Source organism: Bos javanicus, chromosome 20, assembly GCF_032452875.1.
Source record: "Bos javanicus breed banteng chromosome 20, ARS-OSU_banteng_1.0, whole genome shotgun sequence".
Taxonomy (NCBI): domain Eukaryota; kingdom Metazoa; phylum Chordata; class Mammalia; order Artiodactyla; family Bovidae; genus Bos; species Bos javanicus.
Window position 1 is genome coordinate 2093060 of NC_083887.1, and position 16335 is coordinate 2109394.

Genomic DNA, 16335 nt, shown 5'->3' on the forward strand with positions numbered 1-16335 from the left:
GCCCAAAATGCACACTGCAACTTCGCGTGTTAGCACCCACGTCAGACCTCAGAAACGGCCCCCTTCTCCTCAGAATCCTTCTCAACACGATGCCCGTGGCAGCCACCCAAAATGGTCATTATTGACAGACCAAATGGAGTCCATTGCCAGACTCATCTGGTCCAATGCTCTCATTTTACCGAGGTCCAAAAAACTGAAGCAATTACTGAGTTGGTGGTGAAAACCATGATGACATCTCAGATCTCTTGATTCTGGTGCTATTTTCAAAGGCCAACCCACCCCACTGCGGAGAGAGGAAATGAGAACATGGTCCAGAATCAGGCTGATCTTTGGCAAGAGCAGCCAAATACCAGCTCGACTAGAACTGTTGCTTCTTTTTCTCAACACATTATGTAACTTCTCTTCCCCGAACACTGCTCTTGCCTTCTCTCTTCCTGATTGCTTTCCTATTTTAAGCTGACAGTGACAGAAAAGTAGCTCAGCTTCCCGGGTCTACTCCCCATCCCGCCCCAGTCATCGGGTCAGTACTCACGGCACGCGGAGCTTAGGGAACTTCTGGATGTCGTTCTCTGCCAGGTTCTGAAATGGAGACAGTGGTAGTTACAACCAGCAGGAGGGGCTCCAGGCCAGGTGAGCAGAGTCAGGTGTGAAATGACAGGGGACAGCGGGACTGCAGCCCGCGGAAAAGGAGGCCGCATCCACCTGACCGAGCAGGCAGCTTCTAGACGGAGCACTGGAGCCCGCGGGCCCGGGATGGCCACATCAGGTCACAGGGAGCCCGAAACTCGGATTTTATGTGGACTTGGCCAAGCTGTAACAGCTTTCCTAGCCTCCCACCCCAGACCTCAGGCCCTCGGCTGCCGTGAAACGGCTGTGAGCAGCCGGCCTGGAGAGGGGGTCCGTGCTCTGCGGCCTCATCACAGCCCAGCTGCCTCCTTCACCTGAGGTGTTGGTAGGATTCTCTAGATGCGAGGAAGCAACAAAGAGGCTGTCCTGAGAGAACCGAGAGGGGAAAGGAGAAAGAGGCTCATGTTTGTAAAGAACTGACTCTGCCTCCTTACAGCACCTTGATTAATCCTCGCATCAGCCCTGTGATGTAGAAACTGTCAGCATTGTCTCATTTTAGCGAGAAAGTGGGGCCTGGGGGTGTAAGGGGATTTCAGCTTGTAGGCGATGGAGCTGGGGCTAGGACCCTGCTCTCTGGCTTTTGTGGGCTATTTCCTTCCTGTGAGCTTCCTCCTACCATGTCTAAGCCCTTTGGAGCCCTAGTGGCCTGTGTTGGAAGAGAGGAGGGGAGGGAGAGAGAAGAGGGAAGCAAAGAGGGTGGGCACATGCTCCATAGAACCAAAGCTGAGGCAAAGAAGGGCCTCTTTAACCGTCTAATTGAGGCCAGAGGCCCAGTGGTCAGGGTGGGAGCACTGGAGTCGGACAGGCTGGTGTAGAATCTTGGTTCCCTCACTTAGCAGTTCCCTGACTTGGGACAGACACTTAATCTCTCTAGGCCTCAGTTTCCTTCTCTGTATAATGGGAATCTTGATAATATGAACAGCTCCGTGTCAGGGGCCGTGAGGACTGAATGAGATGAAGTGTGTCCTGTGCTTGGCCCAGTGCTTGACAGACCTTTTGAGAGCGATGAATGGGGTTTAGGTGAGCAATTTCTGTCCTGGGGCGGAGCAGCTGGGGTCTGGCTGGCTGTTGGAGGTTAGTTAGTGTCTTTGCTTCTTCCGCTCTGAGCTGGGAGCTGCCTGGCAGGATTTTGGCTGCCTTCTGAGATGAGCTGGGCAAACTTCCCATTAAGCCCAGCTGGCACTGGGGCTGGGGCCTCTTAAAATGTGCTATGGCCTCATCCACTTCAGTTCTTAGGAACAGAGTCTGATCCAGACCCCATATCAGATCTTGCGACAGGGCTAGGAAGGAGGCTTTGGCAAGAGTCCTGAGACAATCAAGACTTTCATCAAACTTCTTAACTTCTTTTTTTTAGCATCACTGAGCCATGGCGTCTATTTCCCTGGAACCACTCCCTTCTTAGGGAAGACACAAAGACTCATGTTAGCAGTGTGGCATGAGGATTGGAGGGCTTGCTGGGAGTGGCCAGAGGGATGCACGCTGAGAACTAGGTGGTGGGCCATTGCCTTCTCTTCTTCTGAGTCAAAGACATAAGCTGAGGGAATTTCAGAAAGCAGGTGAAGGAAAAGGTAAGCATGTGAGTGTGGCCAGAAACACAGAGAAAGGCCTTTGAAACAGGGATAGGAATTGGGAGGAAAGATGGAAGATGGTAAACATGTTTGGGCTTCCCCGATGGCTCAAGCTGCAGAGAATCTGCCTGCAATCCAGGAGATGCAGGTTTCATCCCTGGGTTGGGAAGATCCCCTGTAGGAAGAAATGGCTACCAACTCCAGTATTCTTACCTGGAGAATCCCACGGACAGAGGAGCCCAGCAGGCTACAGACCATGGGGTCACAAAGAATCAGACATGACTGAGCAGCTGAGCACACACAAACACGATGTTTGGAGAATTTTTCTATGTGATGTAACAGTGTAAAACCCCCTCCTCTACCTTCTTCAAAGACCTTCAGCAATGTCTGGAAACTATGAGTTACTTGTGCAATGACTTGGAGTTAGACTAGTGGCTTTACAGGAATATGATTATGTTCTGAGCACGTTCTTAAGAGGGACAAGAGGGCAAGAAAAGCTGAGAACTGGACCCGGCCTGGAGAGGTGTTTGTAGCAGACACTGTTGCTTGCCTACCCAATATCCACTCTCTTGCTCCCTTACTGATGGGGTCTGGATTTTGTTCAAGGCAGTAAATGTTTCCAGTTCAAAATATTTAACACACTGAATTCTCTTGAATGTGACCAAGGTCACAGGACTCGATTGTGGCCGGTGAGATATAATCTGAAGTCTAACTGAATAAAGCTTTTGGGAAAGTACCCCTGAAAATACAGGGGAATGCAATCCCCATGCACTTTGAGTTTTTCACTCTTTGCCTTCCCCCTCTTCCTCCTGCTTGGAATGCAGATGTAATGCCTGGAGATGCAGTGGCCATCTTATTGCCATTAGGACAGAAGCCACAGAGAGCTTCCATTGGCTGGGTGAGGCCGAGTTCTTGATGACTTCCTTTAGCGTCCCTCCAGCCCTGAGTGCCCACTTCTAGACTCCTTGTCACTTGAGAAAGATAAGCCCCTCTTTGGTTAAGCCACTGTGGTTCAGTTTCTCTTTCATGCAGCCGCACACCATTCTAACTGACACAGCTTCCAAGCACATGGCCTCCTCTTCTTTAGCCTTTTGGGAGCATGGAACCCCCATTCCCTCACCAGACTTCTCAGTGGAAAAAAAAATGCTGGCAGCACAGATTCCAGGGTGCTGCTCACTCCTGCACGGAAGAAAGGGAAAAGGAAGGAGGGAGGGATGGAGGAAAGGATGGAGGAAGGGAGAGGATGGAGAGAAAGGGAGGGCTGGAGGGGCAGGGACAGCTGGGGCCTTCCATTCTCACCCTTAAAGCAGAATGGCTCTGGACATCATAAAGCTGGAAAGGGTGATAGCTGAGAGCTCAGAGCTCAGATCAAAGCCCAGATCATACCCAGAGCATCTGGTATGGAAGGCGGTTTTAGCAGAAGCTGCCAGGGCAGGGCTGGGCTCTGCTCCCTACTCCCCTGGCTCCTTGAGCCCCTTTTCCCACTTCTTGCTGTTCACACAGTAGTGAAAGTGAGCAGCATTCTCTGAGGGCCTGGCATGTCCCAGATATCGGGGTAGAAAAGGCAAAGCTCCTCAACCAAGGCAACAACCCTGTCTCAACAGGCCTGAAGCTCACAAGAGGGGGATGGGGGCACCCCCCCAGAGCTGGGCTGGACTGTCACCCACTATCACTCAGTCCAGTGTGGCCCATTACAGAGGAAGGAACAAGGAGAAGTTCAGAGAGGGCATGTGCTTACTAGAGGTCACCCAGGACTATGACCAGGACCATCTTCAAGAAAGAGGTCTTACTCCCTTTTGATTCAGCCCTGAGAAGTCTCAGTTCTCAGTTCTAAAAGCATCTTTTAGCTAAAAGCTAAAAGAATGAAATATTCAGATTTAGCGGTAAGTTGCAAGAAGAATAACAATTAAATGCTCAAAGTCTATTGGCTTAAAGCCCAGTGCAAAGAAGTAGCACTGTTCAAAACTCAAGCAGTGTTAAATTAAATTAAATGTATGCTTTAGTCCAGTTACTAGGTGTGTGACAGAATAAATCACAGCACATTTCTGTACATGTTTCTCTAATTGCAATTCAGGTGGTAGTTACAGCCTTCCTGGAGATAACTTTCTGCTATAAAACAAGCTTCTGGGAGGCAGAAATCACATCTTAATCATCTCTACATTCCGAGCATATGGCATGGTCTGGTATATAAAAGGAGCCCAGGAAAGTCCTTGTTAAGTGAATGGCAGGGTGAATGACTGAATGATTTACATGGAACAGTGAACGAAGATGTCTTATATGGCACATGAGAGCAAAGGGAGCATAAGTTTGGTCTCAGTGTGAGACTTAAGTACTGCCCGGAAAGGAATAGATGACTGTGTATGGTAGTGAACTCGCCATCAGTGAAGGAATTCAAGAAGCTGTTGGTAGCAGAGATGCAATATAGGAAATGGATTGGTGTACTGGGCGGAAAACCAGAGCGTGTGCCCTCTATGGCCCTTTCCACCCCGAAGCCTCATAGCCCAGGTTCCTCAGGGCTGCTCACCAGGTCTTGCCAGGAAACAGTTTGCCTTATCCACTGAGTCCAAATCCAAATTGGGAACATTGACCCTGTGAGACCTTTGAAGGCTTGTTCCTGCTTCATTTTTGAACAATGAAGAAACACAACCAAAAGGGCTGGATCGGTGCAGTCAGAGTCTCCATTACCCATTGGCAAAAGTGTCACTCCAGGGGAAATGCTTACACCACCTCCCCAGCCACTGCCCAGTGGCTCAAACTCCAATTAGAGCAGCAACCCCTTCTCTGTAATGGCTTAGTCCTTAATATAGAGCTGCATCTTAGCATTACACTGGAAACTTTTTGCAATATAAAGGAGTAGAGGAAGTCATAGCACATGGGTGTTAATTGCCACAAAACCAATGATGCGAATTTAGTAAAGAGAAAGAGGGACATAATTGAAATAAGGAGGGTGATTCTATCCTTTATTCTAGTCAGTGAGTATGTTCCCTAGAGTGGCAAATAAGAAAAGAGAATCTCGCATTCTCCCATGTGGCTCTTTTCCCCCTTGAACTTCTCAGAGTATGAGCGCTATTTGAATAGATTTTCAAGAGGCGTATGTGTGTGTGTTAACTGTAATTTGATTCCTACTTACACTTTGACTTCAGAATGTACCTTAGTGTCAGTGAAAGATCTGGGAGGTATTCTACATAGGAGGATCCTGAGAGGTGATGGGAGAGGTCCTCATACAAAACCCTGAAGAAGGCCTTGGGTTGTATGGGATCCTGAAGACAGGCATTGCCCCTGAGCAGCCTCAGAGACAGGGTAGACCAGTTGGCTGTGCAGCCATTGGTTAAAGTTACAGAATAGTTTTGGTCATAATGTGTTGAACTAGCAGCCAGCACTCACCAGAAACCGTGGCCCATCAATGTCATATTTCCTCACGACCTTTTCACAGTCCTTGTAGTTTAGCTGAAAAAGAGCAGAGGAGGTGCTGTCAGTGAAGTCAGGTTCATGCCATTGGTTCCCCTTCCTTGCCTGCCCCAGGAGCTCAGCAATTTGTGGTACTTGTGGCTAGCCAGGCTCCCCGCTCCCCTCCCTGTCTATCAGAGGGCCCTATCCTTACATCAGCCCTGCTTTCACTAACTAACCCCTTGGGACTTTTAAAATGGAGAAATTGCCTGTTGAAGGCTTTGAGGCCAACCCCTACAGAAAGAATGCTGCTAGGGCTGGAGGCTGGCCATACACTCCTCCAGCAAACAGAAAAGAGTTGAAAGAAGAAAATAAATAGTAGCCATCATCTGGTCACCCAAAGACAACCTTGGTGAACATGGCAATGTGTCTCCTTCAGTGGTTTTTCCAAAGCATCTTTCTAAACATAATCAATGTTATCATTCATATTCAATCTCCTTGTCTTGTTTTTTCTCTTGAAAAATAAAGGCACTGACTCATCTTATTACAAAGTGATTTTGAACATTATCTTAATTTGCTCTATTGCTGAACATTTAGTTATTTCCCCCAAACTACTGCTGTAACAATGATAATTGAAACTTCTAATAATTACGGAGTACTTGCCATATGGTAGGCACCATTCTAAGTGTTTAAACCAATTTTAATCATTTAAGCTTCACATTTTTCAAATGGAGAGTCAAAGGCACAAAGAGTCAAGTAACTTATATAAGGTTCTATGGATAGGCAGGTGACAGAGGTGGCAACTGGGCTTCGGAGCAAGGCTTTAATATCTCTATCAGGAATGTTCTCCTTTTAGTTACTAACAGTAAAACTTACAAACGGTAGGTGAACAGACAACAGACCTAAGTGCAGCTTAACCTACAAGATCGAAAAACATCATAGATACTCTTTTGCATAAAATTTTTTCTTCTATTTTAAATAGTCGAAGTTAGAGTCTCAGAATAGACTTACAGCCTCAACGGGAATGATCATTTTTAGAACCTGTTGCTTTCCTAGAGTCACATCAACTGACAGTTGAAGCAGGTGTCTGTTTGACCTAGTCCTCAACAGTGTAAGAATTTACCTTTGAAAGATCTCTAAATTTGAGGTTTCTAGCTAGAGAATTTAAGGTAAAATGTTTGTCCTTGAGAATCTCAGCTTCTCCTCACAAGTATGGATTTCACAGTTTGTGGAGGCCTTCTTTTGGTGCAAACTTAAAATTATAACCTTTTCTTATGGCCAAGAAATTGAAAGAGTGAGTGCAATTGTTGTGAACCTCGTGGTGTGACAGAGTAGGGTGAATATTAGAAAGCTCGGAAAAAATGATTTAGTGGTCCTTGGGAAGAAACCAGCTTCTGCATAGCCCCAAACATCCCTTTTATCCATGTTGCAAATGGGTGAAATTGTTCTTGGAATATTCAACTGCCTTTAATTCATCAATTTCACCATCAGCGTTATCAGCTGAATCTCTGATTTTGCAGAGTTCTGACTTGGACTCTAGATAGACAGATAGTCCTGCAGACTGGGGCCTGCCTGGAAGTTTGATTCTGAGTCAGTGATATCTAGGCCTGGGAGTAAGACCTTTTAGCATGCATGTGTGCTCGGTGGCTTCAGTAGTATCCTACTCTTTGTGACTCTATGAACTGTAGCTCATCAGGCTCCTCTGTCCATGGGATTTTCCAGGCAAGAATACTGGAAAATCTAGGGGATTTCCTTCTCCAGGGAATCTTCCTGACCCAGGGATCAAACCCATGTCTCCTTCATTGCAGGCAGATCCTTTACCAACTGAGCTCCCAGGGAAGACCTGTCTTTTTAGCATGCTACTGTTACTGCTGCTAAGTCACTTCAGTCGTGTCCGACTCTGTGCGACCCCATAGACGGCAGCCCACCAGGCTCCCCCATCCCTGGGATTCTCCAGGAAAGAATACTGGAGTGGGTTGCCATTTCCTTCTCCAATGCATGAAAGTGAAAAGGGAAAGTGAAGTCGCTCAGTCGTGTCCGACTCTTAGCGACCCCATGGACTGCAGCCTACCAGGCTCCTCCGTCCATGGGATTTTCCAAGCAAGAGTACTGGAGTGGGGTGCCATTTTAGCATATACCCAGATAATTCTTATGAGTGACAAGCTCTGGTTGGTACTGCTCTGAGCAGGTACCTGGTGTTGAGGACAGGACAACTAAGGCCCAGAGAGGGGAAGGGACTGGCTGAAGGTCACACAGTGAACTGGGGACACAGCTACAATTAGAACTCATGGCTCTGATCCAGAGTCTTCTCCATTGCATGGTCCAAGGATCCCTTTATGTTAAGTCAAAAGAAATTAGAGGACTTAAAGAAATAGAAAACATGACCTCAATCCTCGAGGGCTTAAGTTCTGGACAGAGGATGAGCTGCACGTGTGTGAGATAGTAAGACACAAAAGCCCGTTGGTCTGCATGGAGTCCCCAGGCTGCGTCCAGTGAATAGAGTAGGAGAAAGGGAAGCTCGAACATGACTCGGCCCCCATCTCTGCTGGAGGCCTCACACATATATCTCCTCTATTTATCCCAATAATCCCATGAGCTAGTCACTATTAGTATCTCTGTTTTACCCACGAGGAAGCCGAGGCACAGAGAGGTATAGTAACTAAGGGAGGGTCAGCAAGCTAGCGGGTGGCAGAGTCAGGATTCAAGCCAAGGTATGGCTGACTCCAGAGCTGGTTGGAGAGGTGCCTCCAAGGGGGACCTGGCCCCAGCACTTTGTTAGAAAGTAAACCTGCTGGGATTTCCCTGGGGGTCCAGTGGCTGACTCCAAATATAGGGGGCTTGGGTTCACGCCACAACTGAGAGATCCAGCACATCACAACGCAGATCCTGCACACCACAACTAAAACCCAGCACAGTCAAATAAAGAAACAAAAATAAATTAAAAGGAAGAAAAAGAAAATGGCATGCCTAAATCAGAAATGTGACACACTCCTTAATTTAAAAAAAAAGAAAGAGAAATTGCATCTGCCCGTAGGACTTTGGTAACCAAGATCCAACCCCAGATGACTCCATGGTCAATTCACCTAGCGTTTTCTCTCTGGGGGAAGTGAGACGCTCAGTATTTGAAGGGTGTCTCTCTGGGTCCGTAGAAGGGCTAGAACTTCCTAGATCACAAACACCCTTCAGTCTCCTCGTTCCTGCCTTCATGCTGGGAAGGGAACCTGCTCAGTTTCTGTGGACATGATCTGGAGTCTAAGGTCTGTAAGAAAATTCTCTCTTCCCCCAACTGAGGCAGAGAGCATCTATGTGAATCATCCTGACCTGTAGGCCATCTCCCTGTCCCGAACGGAACTTTATCCTTGGATTCTTCAGTTGCTGACCTGGGTTGTGCAATTCTCTTTCCCAGATTGGAGACTGGGCCTCTGGCCCATCAGCCTGTCCCCAGGAGTGCCCTTGCTAATTCTCAATTCTTTCCTCTTTTCTTTATTGATCTAATATGCCACTTCATAGCATCTTAGTAAATCTCACTGTGGCCCTCAGTTATTTGGTCTACATTTAAGAAAAGTATTTAGAATAAATACTTTTGACTCTTTCAAAAGTCAGCTATCTCAACAATCTTTGCACCCACTGTGCTGAAACCTAAGTGTATTATGACTTCCAGTGAGGGAAAAATAAAAGAAACGAGATGCACAACAAGCAGCAAATAACAGGATCTGTGGGTTGTGCCTCTATCATGCCACACCCAATTCAACATTTTCACATTTTTCTTAGAGGAGAATAGTTATGACACTAAATACTTTGGTACCATGTAGACCCCAGGTTTGGGTATGTGTTACAGGGAGTCTATCCCATACCAGGAAATATAGTAAGTTGACTTAGAAAACCTCTAAGCTCATGACTTAAAACCATATCTTCATGATAATCTGGAGTATCCACTGAATTGGATGCCAGCCTCCAGAAATGGGAATGTTAAGAGCTCAGTGGTCCCTCACGAGACATCGTATCCTTTGGACAGTCATAGAGGGTCACATGACTTGGGATCTGCCCGAGCAAGCCTGTGAGCCATGGCCCCACCGGCAGATGACCAAACACAAGGATCCTTGAGCTCCTTCAAGACTAGAAGGCAGGACAGCAACACTCTGGTCTCAGCTCTGCCACAAGCTTGGCCCCTGACCCTTCCCGGCAAATCTTTTCATTTTCAGGGGCCTCGGTGTCTGAAGGCCTGAGGCTTATGTTATTTCCCAGCCTGCGTCATAAGACCCTTGTGAAGTTCCCATGAGACTCTGTTCTAGGTAAGTGGTTGAACAGCTCTCTTTCAAAGTCACAAGCAATGACTTGCTCAGACACCATCTCCAGCATCGTTCATCACAGTCTTCCACCCTTCCTTTCCTCTCTCCTACCCCGCGAGACTCCATGTTTCCCTTTCGAGCAAGAAGCCTTGATCTCACTAGCAGTTATAGCAGTTCTGAGTCTCAGGGCATGGACTCTGAAACTGGACAGGTGTGACTGGAATCTTGCCTCCATCATATGCAGTCCCTGGGGTTTGGGTCCAGTTAGCTTCCTTGAGCTTATTTTGCAGCTGAACCAGCAGGACAGCGATCCTGGAGTGAGTTAGATGCGACCGTGCCTGAAGAGGACAAACTCAAATCCTAGCATGTAGTAGGTACTTGCCCTTTGAGGGCTTCCCTTCTCCCCAGAATGTATTGCCAGAGAGCTCAGTGCTGCTCCATCAACCAGAGAGACTGCACAAGGCTGGAAGCTCCACTGCTGTCTTTCACGCCTCTCGCATTCTGCCTGCACTCCCTCTTCAAGCCTCTGCCCAGCCCCCCAGCCACTAAAGAGCGAGGCTCACCTTTTTGAAATAGTCTGCAAGGGTGTTAGGGTCCCAACTCAGGACCTCAGAGCGAAAGGGCACGTTCTTGAATGCCATGGCTGCTCGCTCAGGATGAAGCTCACCAGCTGAGCACAGGCGCTGCACCCATGGACAGAGAACCCCAAATCCAGAGTCTGGAGGTGTCTTCAGCTCTTCCAACTCCCGGGTACCCTCTGGAAAAGTCTTGTTGGAGCCGCTGTCCTTTCTGTTGTAGCCAGATCCCAGAAAGCAACAGCTTCCTCTGCGAACAAATATGGTCTCTTCTCAGAAAACGACTCAGCAAGTTTCCTTTACCACTTCCTCTGCTGGGCTCTAAATAAGTAAACAAGGAAGCCCAGCTCTGGGGACTAAAGAGGCAGAAAGAGCTACAGGCTGGTAATTCCCCACTGGGCCCCATCTACCCCAGCCCAGTAGGAGGAGCGATGAAGGGAACTTAGATACCCAAGTATGTTTCCATTGAAATCCCTGGCATCCATATGTTTAAACCACATTCCTGCTTGGGTGGGTCTTTGCAGATGAAAAATCGAATTTGACGGTTCACCTAAAATATAGACAATCTCCCACATCAGTGAAGGGGAAGGAACATGACCTTTCAACGCTTTCCAACCACGGCTCAGTTTCTCTCAAGAGCGTAAAGTTGAGCTTCTTTAGCTGCCCCTTATAGTTATTACAAGTGGATCCTCTGAGTCAGTGAGTTGGGATCCAGAACTGAGAAAGGAGCACCACTGGGAAGACCTGGGCTTCGTTTCTTTCTTTCTTTCATCTTCTTCTTCATCTGTTTATTTGGCGGCAGCAGGCCTTGGCTGCAACACACAGGATCTTTAGGTGCGGCACGTGGGCGCTAGTTCCCTGACCAGGGACTGAACCCGGGCCCCTGCTGTGCGAGCGTGAAGTCTTAACCACTGGACCAGCAGGACAATCCCCTGGCTTCATTTCAGATATACCTGTTTCCATGCTGGGCAACCTCAGGCAAAGACTTAAACTCTAGGAAGCTCAGTTTCCATATGTGTAAAACAGGAACAGAAAAATTGCTTCATATGCACATAAAACTTTAGATGCGCTTAACTAGAAAACTTAAGGAAGGAAAAAAATAAAAAATAACAATTGCTACTGATGTTGCCATGTAGTCTAGTCACTCTTGTTCCCCCCAGACATTCTATCTACTATTTATTCGTCCACATTTCTATCTAAAGAGCACATCCCTGGAGACAGCAGATGGGAGTCTGGGTTCTCTCTGTTGGTTTCTCAGACCCTGAGCATCTCCTTGACTGAGGGTGAACCCAGTGTCAAAAGCAAACCTATCCGTGTAACATCACAGGCTCCAAGTTCACCCCTCTAGAGCTCCATAGGCACCCACAAACAACTGTCCTGATGTTTGAGTCTGTTGCCTTTACTGAGTTGGCCCGTGAAGTGATGCCTTCCTGAAGCTTTTTCAAAGATCGCTTTGGCCACGCAGTTTCCATCTTATACACAGCCTCAGGAGCCCCACCCTCACTGTTACACACCAACCTCGCCAGGTCTTCATGTAAATGGGATCTGCCCTTTACCCCGGACTAAGCACCTTTATGGAGGTGTCCATGAACCTGAGCTAATGTCATCCTCACCTCCAAGGGCACCAGAGGCATCAGCTGAGGCAGCCCAGGCCGAGCACTTCTCACAGGCCGGGAACCTCAGTGCTCTCTGCAACTGACCGTGCCCTAGAAAGCATGGCCTGCTGCTCAAAAGTTCTACCACGGATGGGAGAGGTCCCCTTACTTTTTAAATCCCCAGAAGAGCAGCAAATGATAAAAAGCCCATTTGAAAAGAGAGGAAGATAGAGAAGTGGCTTCCACATAAAGAAGTCAAAGAAGATATCATAGAATTAGCTGGGATGGAAGCAGGGCCTTGGAAGAGGCAGCTGAGGGAAGGCATTCTGAACCTGTGTGTGATATGTGATGTGGCATAGTATGGAGTGTGTGTGTCTTGGGCTATGGTTCATGAGCAAACAAAACATTCCATACCTGTACACCTCTGTGGAAAGGAACATTCAAGATCATCCTCAGAAAGAGAAGCAATTTTTAAAATGACATTTACCCATACTCACAAGAATCCAAATCTACAGAAAAGCAGAAGTTGGAATTAACTTACAGCTAAACATGAGGTTCTTTTGGAAGAATTATCCAATGAATGTGGCCAAGATGGACGATCTCTAGACCCATGTAAAAGAGAGACATAGCAGTTAAGAAACCTGGATGACAGTGATGACAATGGGAATCACCAAGAATCACTGTGCCAAGGAGTAGCCTGAGGACTCTGCACCAATTGTGGGCACTGTTATCACTCCTGGTCACAGAAGGGAAAACTCAGGCTCAGGGAGGTAAAACTTCTTGCCACCCTTGCACCCAGCAGGTAGGTGGTGCAGCAGGTCTTGTCTGCAACTGTCTCTAAGTCCAGAGCCCCTGATCTTGACCTCTGTACCACCTCGGACTCTCAGATGTTCCATAAATTGCACAGGGTGGAGCGGAGGTTCAAACCTGGCTGGGTCTCCAGAGCCTATGCAGCGTCCTCTCTATCAGTCTGCCTTCCACGAAAAGCAGGTGAGGCTGGCGACCAGGGCTGGTTAAGAAGAGGACACAGCACTTTCTCTGAGGCAGGTCTTCGGTGCCCCCTTCCCCACAGGGTCATAGACCCATTCCTCAGAAAGGGCAGCTGGGCCAGCAGCACAGGTGACGCAAGGGGAAGTGGGCTGCTTCAGGCTGGAGCCTTCCACTTCCCCAGTCCTCGGTGATTTCCCAACACTCATGAGTTTCACAGCTCCTGTCCCTGGCTGGAGAATTCCAGAAGTTCCAGGGGCGGGGCTAGTTGGCCCCCAAGAGAGGCTCAGGATACCAGAAAGACCAGAGTAACCTGGGGCAGCTCAGCTCACTTGGCCTGGCCTCAGGTTCCACACCTATAAAATGGGCAGTCATGAGAGCAGAGGAGATGCCGGGGCGAGGAAAGCTGGGGCCAGCTCACAGCGGGCTTGACTTCAAGCACAAAGCAGAGCAGAGAACAGGGAGCAGGTAAGGCTAGGTGATGTAGAGCCGTGGCTTGAGGGGTGAACACCCTCTCCCATCTCTCTCTCCTCCAGCCAGAGGGAAAAGCAGAACTCATGAGGGGGTTTTGCTCAAACTGAAAGGTTATGGAGGCCTTCTAAGGCCTTGTAATATCTTTCTCCAGGTTAGGGCGATCGTGAATGGTCTGTGCACAATAACAGCAGGTCATATCAGTACATGGGGATGGGGGCTCTTGGGGTACGGATTTTAAATATACATCCAACAGAGCCTGTGGACAAGAAAGCAAATCTTGCAGGGAGCAACATGTCAGATTATTAGGTCTTAGAGACATAAAGTGGCTATGGGAGCAGTGCACACTGCAACCCAGAGTTGGGGGAGGATCTCCTAATGTGCCCCCTACCCCACCCTGCCCAGTCCAGACTTGAAGCTCTTTTTCCTACTAACCCACAGAAGAATGAGATGAGGAGATAAGTGCCTTTCTTCACAGCTAATTTTAGAAGTGAGAAAAACGCAATTTGCTAGAAGAGGCTTGTGGGTTGCAGCCTGGGGGTGGGGGGCGGGGATGGGCAGGAATAGGAGCTGTCGCTTGGGGACTAGGGGGGAATGGAAACATAGAGACCATGAAGGAGATCCTGTGTTTAGGAGCCCGTTGACGTATTTAGGGGAGGGACCCACGGAGCTGGGAAGTGGAAGGGAGGACATGCTTATTCAGACGTGATTTGGACAGAGGGCATTGGCTGGGGAAAAGAGACCAAGTGGTGGCCTGTGGCCCAGAGACAGTGGCACCTCGGGGCACTGCGGGCCATGGAGAGACCGCCCTCACAGGGGTTCACTCCAGTTTCACCTCCACTAACCTGTTACGGCCCCATGCATCCCCTGAGGCCAAGGTGAATCTCTCCTGGAAGTTTTCCTTGGGGCCTGTCCATGTTTGTCTACAGTGGGAAGAAGAGCTGTAGCCGTAAGCTCCCAGGGAGGAGCCCATTCTCCACTCTGCTCTCCCGGGCCACACTGGAAGCACCCTCTGTGTGCAATCCCTCTGGATACTGAGGGCTCCACCCACCCAGGAGGTTCCAACCGGGGGCACAGGACGGAGTCCTGGCCATTCGGTGGGCTGGCCACCCCCTGCACCATGCAGCCGTACACTAGACAGAGCGGGCCCTGCCTGGGGCGTGTGTGCCGGGAGGGGCAGGCCTGCAGTGGCTGCCCCATGTACAGCGATGCTCCTCCCCACGTTCCCGGAGGCTGGAGTGGGAGTGCGGGGAGCAGCTCAGGCGAGCCCCAGGGCAGCGCTTCTCCAGGCCGCCCTGCGCTTTGTGTCCTGGCGACCACCCCCGTCTGGACACAGTCACCACCCCCATCCATCCCGGGATACGCAGCAGGAAAGCATGAACCAGTTGCTGCTTGTGAGGTAATGAGCAGCAATAGTTTCCACTTCCTCAGAGCTGACAATTTCATTCTTTTCAAAAAATGTGTATTTTTCATCCTCTCTCTGTGTCTCTCTTTCTCGGTTGTTTTGGCTGAGGTGCGTCAGAATGTGGAAGGTGGGTGGGAGGAAGTGCTTATTTGGACTTCCTGTCAAGCCGGTCTTCCTCATTTGCCCTATATTTCGCTTTGGGCAGCCTATCCCCAGATAGCTCTGCCGCAAAGGGAAACTCCCCAAGTGCCCTCAAGGGTGGGTGGGCTGTGGGCAGACAGCCAGAGAGAGGAAGGCAGGTGTCTCAGCTTGATAAAGGAGGAAAAAACCTTGCCCCCCTCCTCCTCCCCCTCCCCAGGCAAGCTGGAGAAAGGCAATGGAGGAGGGGTAGAGTGTGTGCAAGAAAAGCAAAAGCAGTGTTCCCCGAAGCCCCGCAAACATGACTGTGGCCTACTCTAGCCCACCCTCCCAGGGAGAGCTGTGGGCCCTGGAAGAGCATACCCATCCCTACGTGCTCAGTCGCTTCAGCCGTGTTCAACCCTTTATGACCCGATGCACTGTAGCCCGCCAGGCTCCTCCCTCCATGGCGATTCTCCAGGCAAAAATACTGGAGTGGGTTGCCATGTCCTCCTCCAAGGGATCTTCCCAACCCAGAAATCGAACCTACTCTTCCGTCTCTTGCATTGGCAGGTGAGTTCTTGACCACTAGTGCTACCTGGGAAGCTCTACCTGCCCCTAAGATGAAGAGAAGCCCAGCAGCCCAGCATGGATCAAATCTGTTATAGCTCTCAGCACATTTCATCCTCATGAAAGACCTGTGTGTAAGTAGATGAGCAATTTTATAGACCCTGAGAGACCAGAATTCGCGTGCCCAAGTTTCCATGGCGAGTCAGTATGGAGGGCGAGTTCCAACTCAGGGCCAGGCAGATTTCCGTCTGTTCTTCTCTCACAACTTAGCTCTCCAGTCTTGACAAGCCACTTAGCTGTTGGTTTTCACTCTGAATGTTCCTGTCTCGTTGTAGCCCTGGTGCTTGCGGCCACCATGCTATTTCTGGAGCCTCTGGTGTTAGCTTCCTTGACCATATCAGTGCCCTGACCACCAGTTGATATCTGACCTTCCAGATTTTTGACCCAGACAGAGTGCATCTTCCAAATAGGAGAGACACCGTGTTTGGTCTCTTCAGTCCTTTACACCTTCCTATGGGTGAATGTCAGAGTTTCCCATGACTGTGTTCCTAGAGACAACAGATCCCTTAGAAGGAGTGGATTCGGGTTTTGGAGCAAAGAGGATGCATCTAGAAAACAGATAATTTGTCTATCCAACCCTTCTGTGAAACCTCAAGGGTTTGGAGAAAAGAAATTCTAGAATCTTCTTCTATAATACTATGTGATCTATTTGACTGCTCTTTGTAAAAGGAAGATAGGGGCATA

At 48.9% G+C, this 16335-nt stretch overlaps 1 protein-coding gene across 8 annotated transcripts in view; it reads right to left on the reverse strand.

The window, feature by feature from the left end:
- LCP2 (lymphocyte cytosolic protein 2) overlaps window positions 1–10777 on the reverse strand; it is a 50486-nt gene extending 39709 nt beyond the window's left edge. For 4 of the 8 annotated variants that reach the window (XR_009731701.1, XM_061393180.1, XM_061393182.1 and 1 more), the window contains exons 1-3: window positions 10435–10777; window positions 5580–5642; window positions 533–579 (exon numbers count right to left, since the gene is read on the reverse strand). Coding sequence is in view for 3 of the 8 variants with exons in the window: in XM_061393180.1 (XP_061249164.1) it covers window positions 533–579; window positions 5580–5642; window positions 10435–10512 (188 nt within the window). In the remaining 5 variants the exon portion in view is untranslated. Of the gene's footprint in view, window positions 1–532; window positions 586–5579; window positions 5643–10434 lie in introns of those variants that run through there. The other 4 variants (XM_061393183.1, XM_061393185.1, XM_061393184.1 and 1 more) reach the window with 4 other exon arrangements.
- Window positions 10778–16335: the final 5558 nt, after the last annotated feature.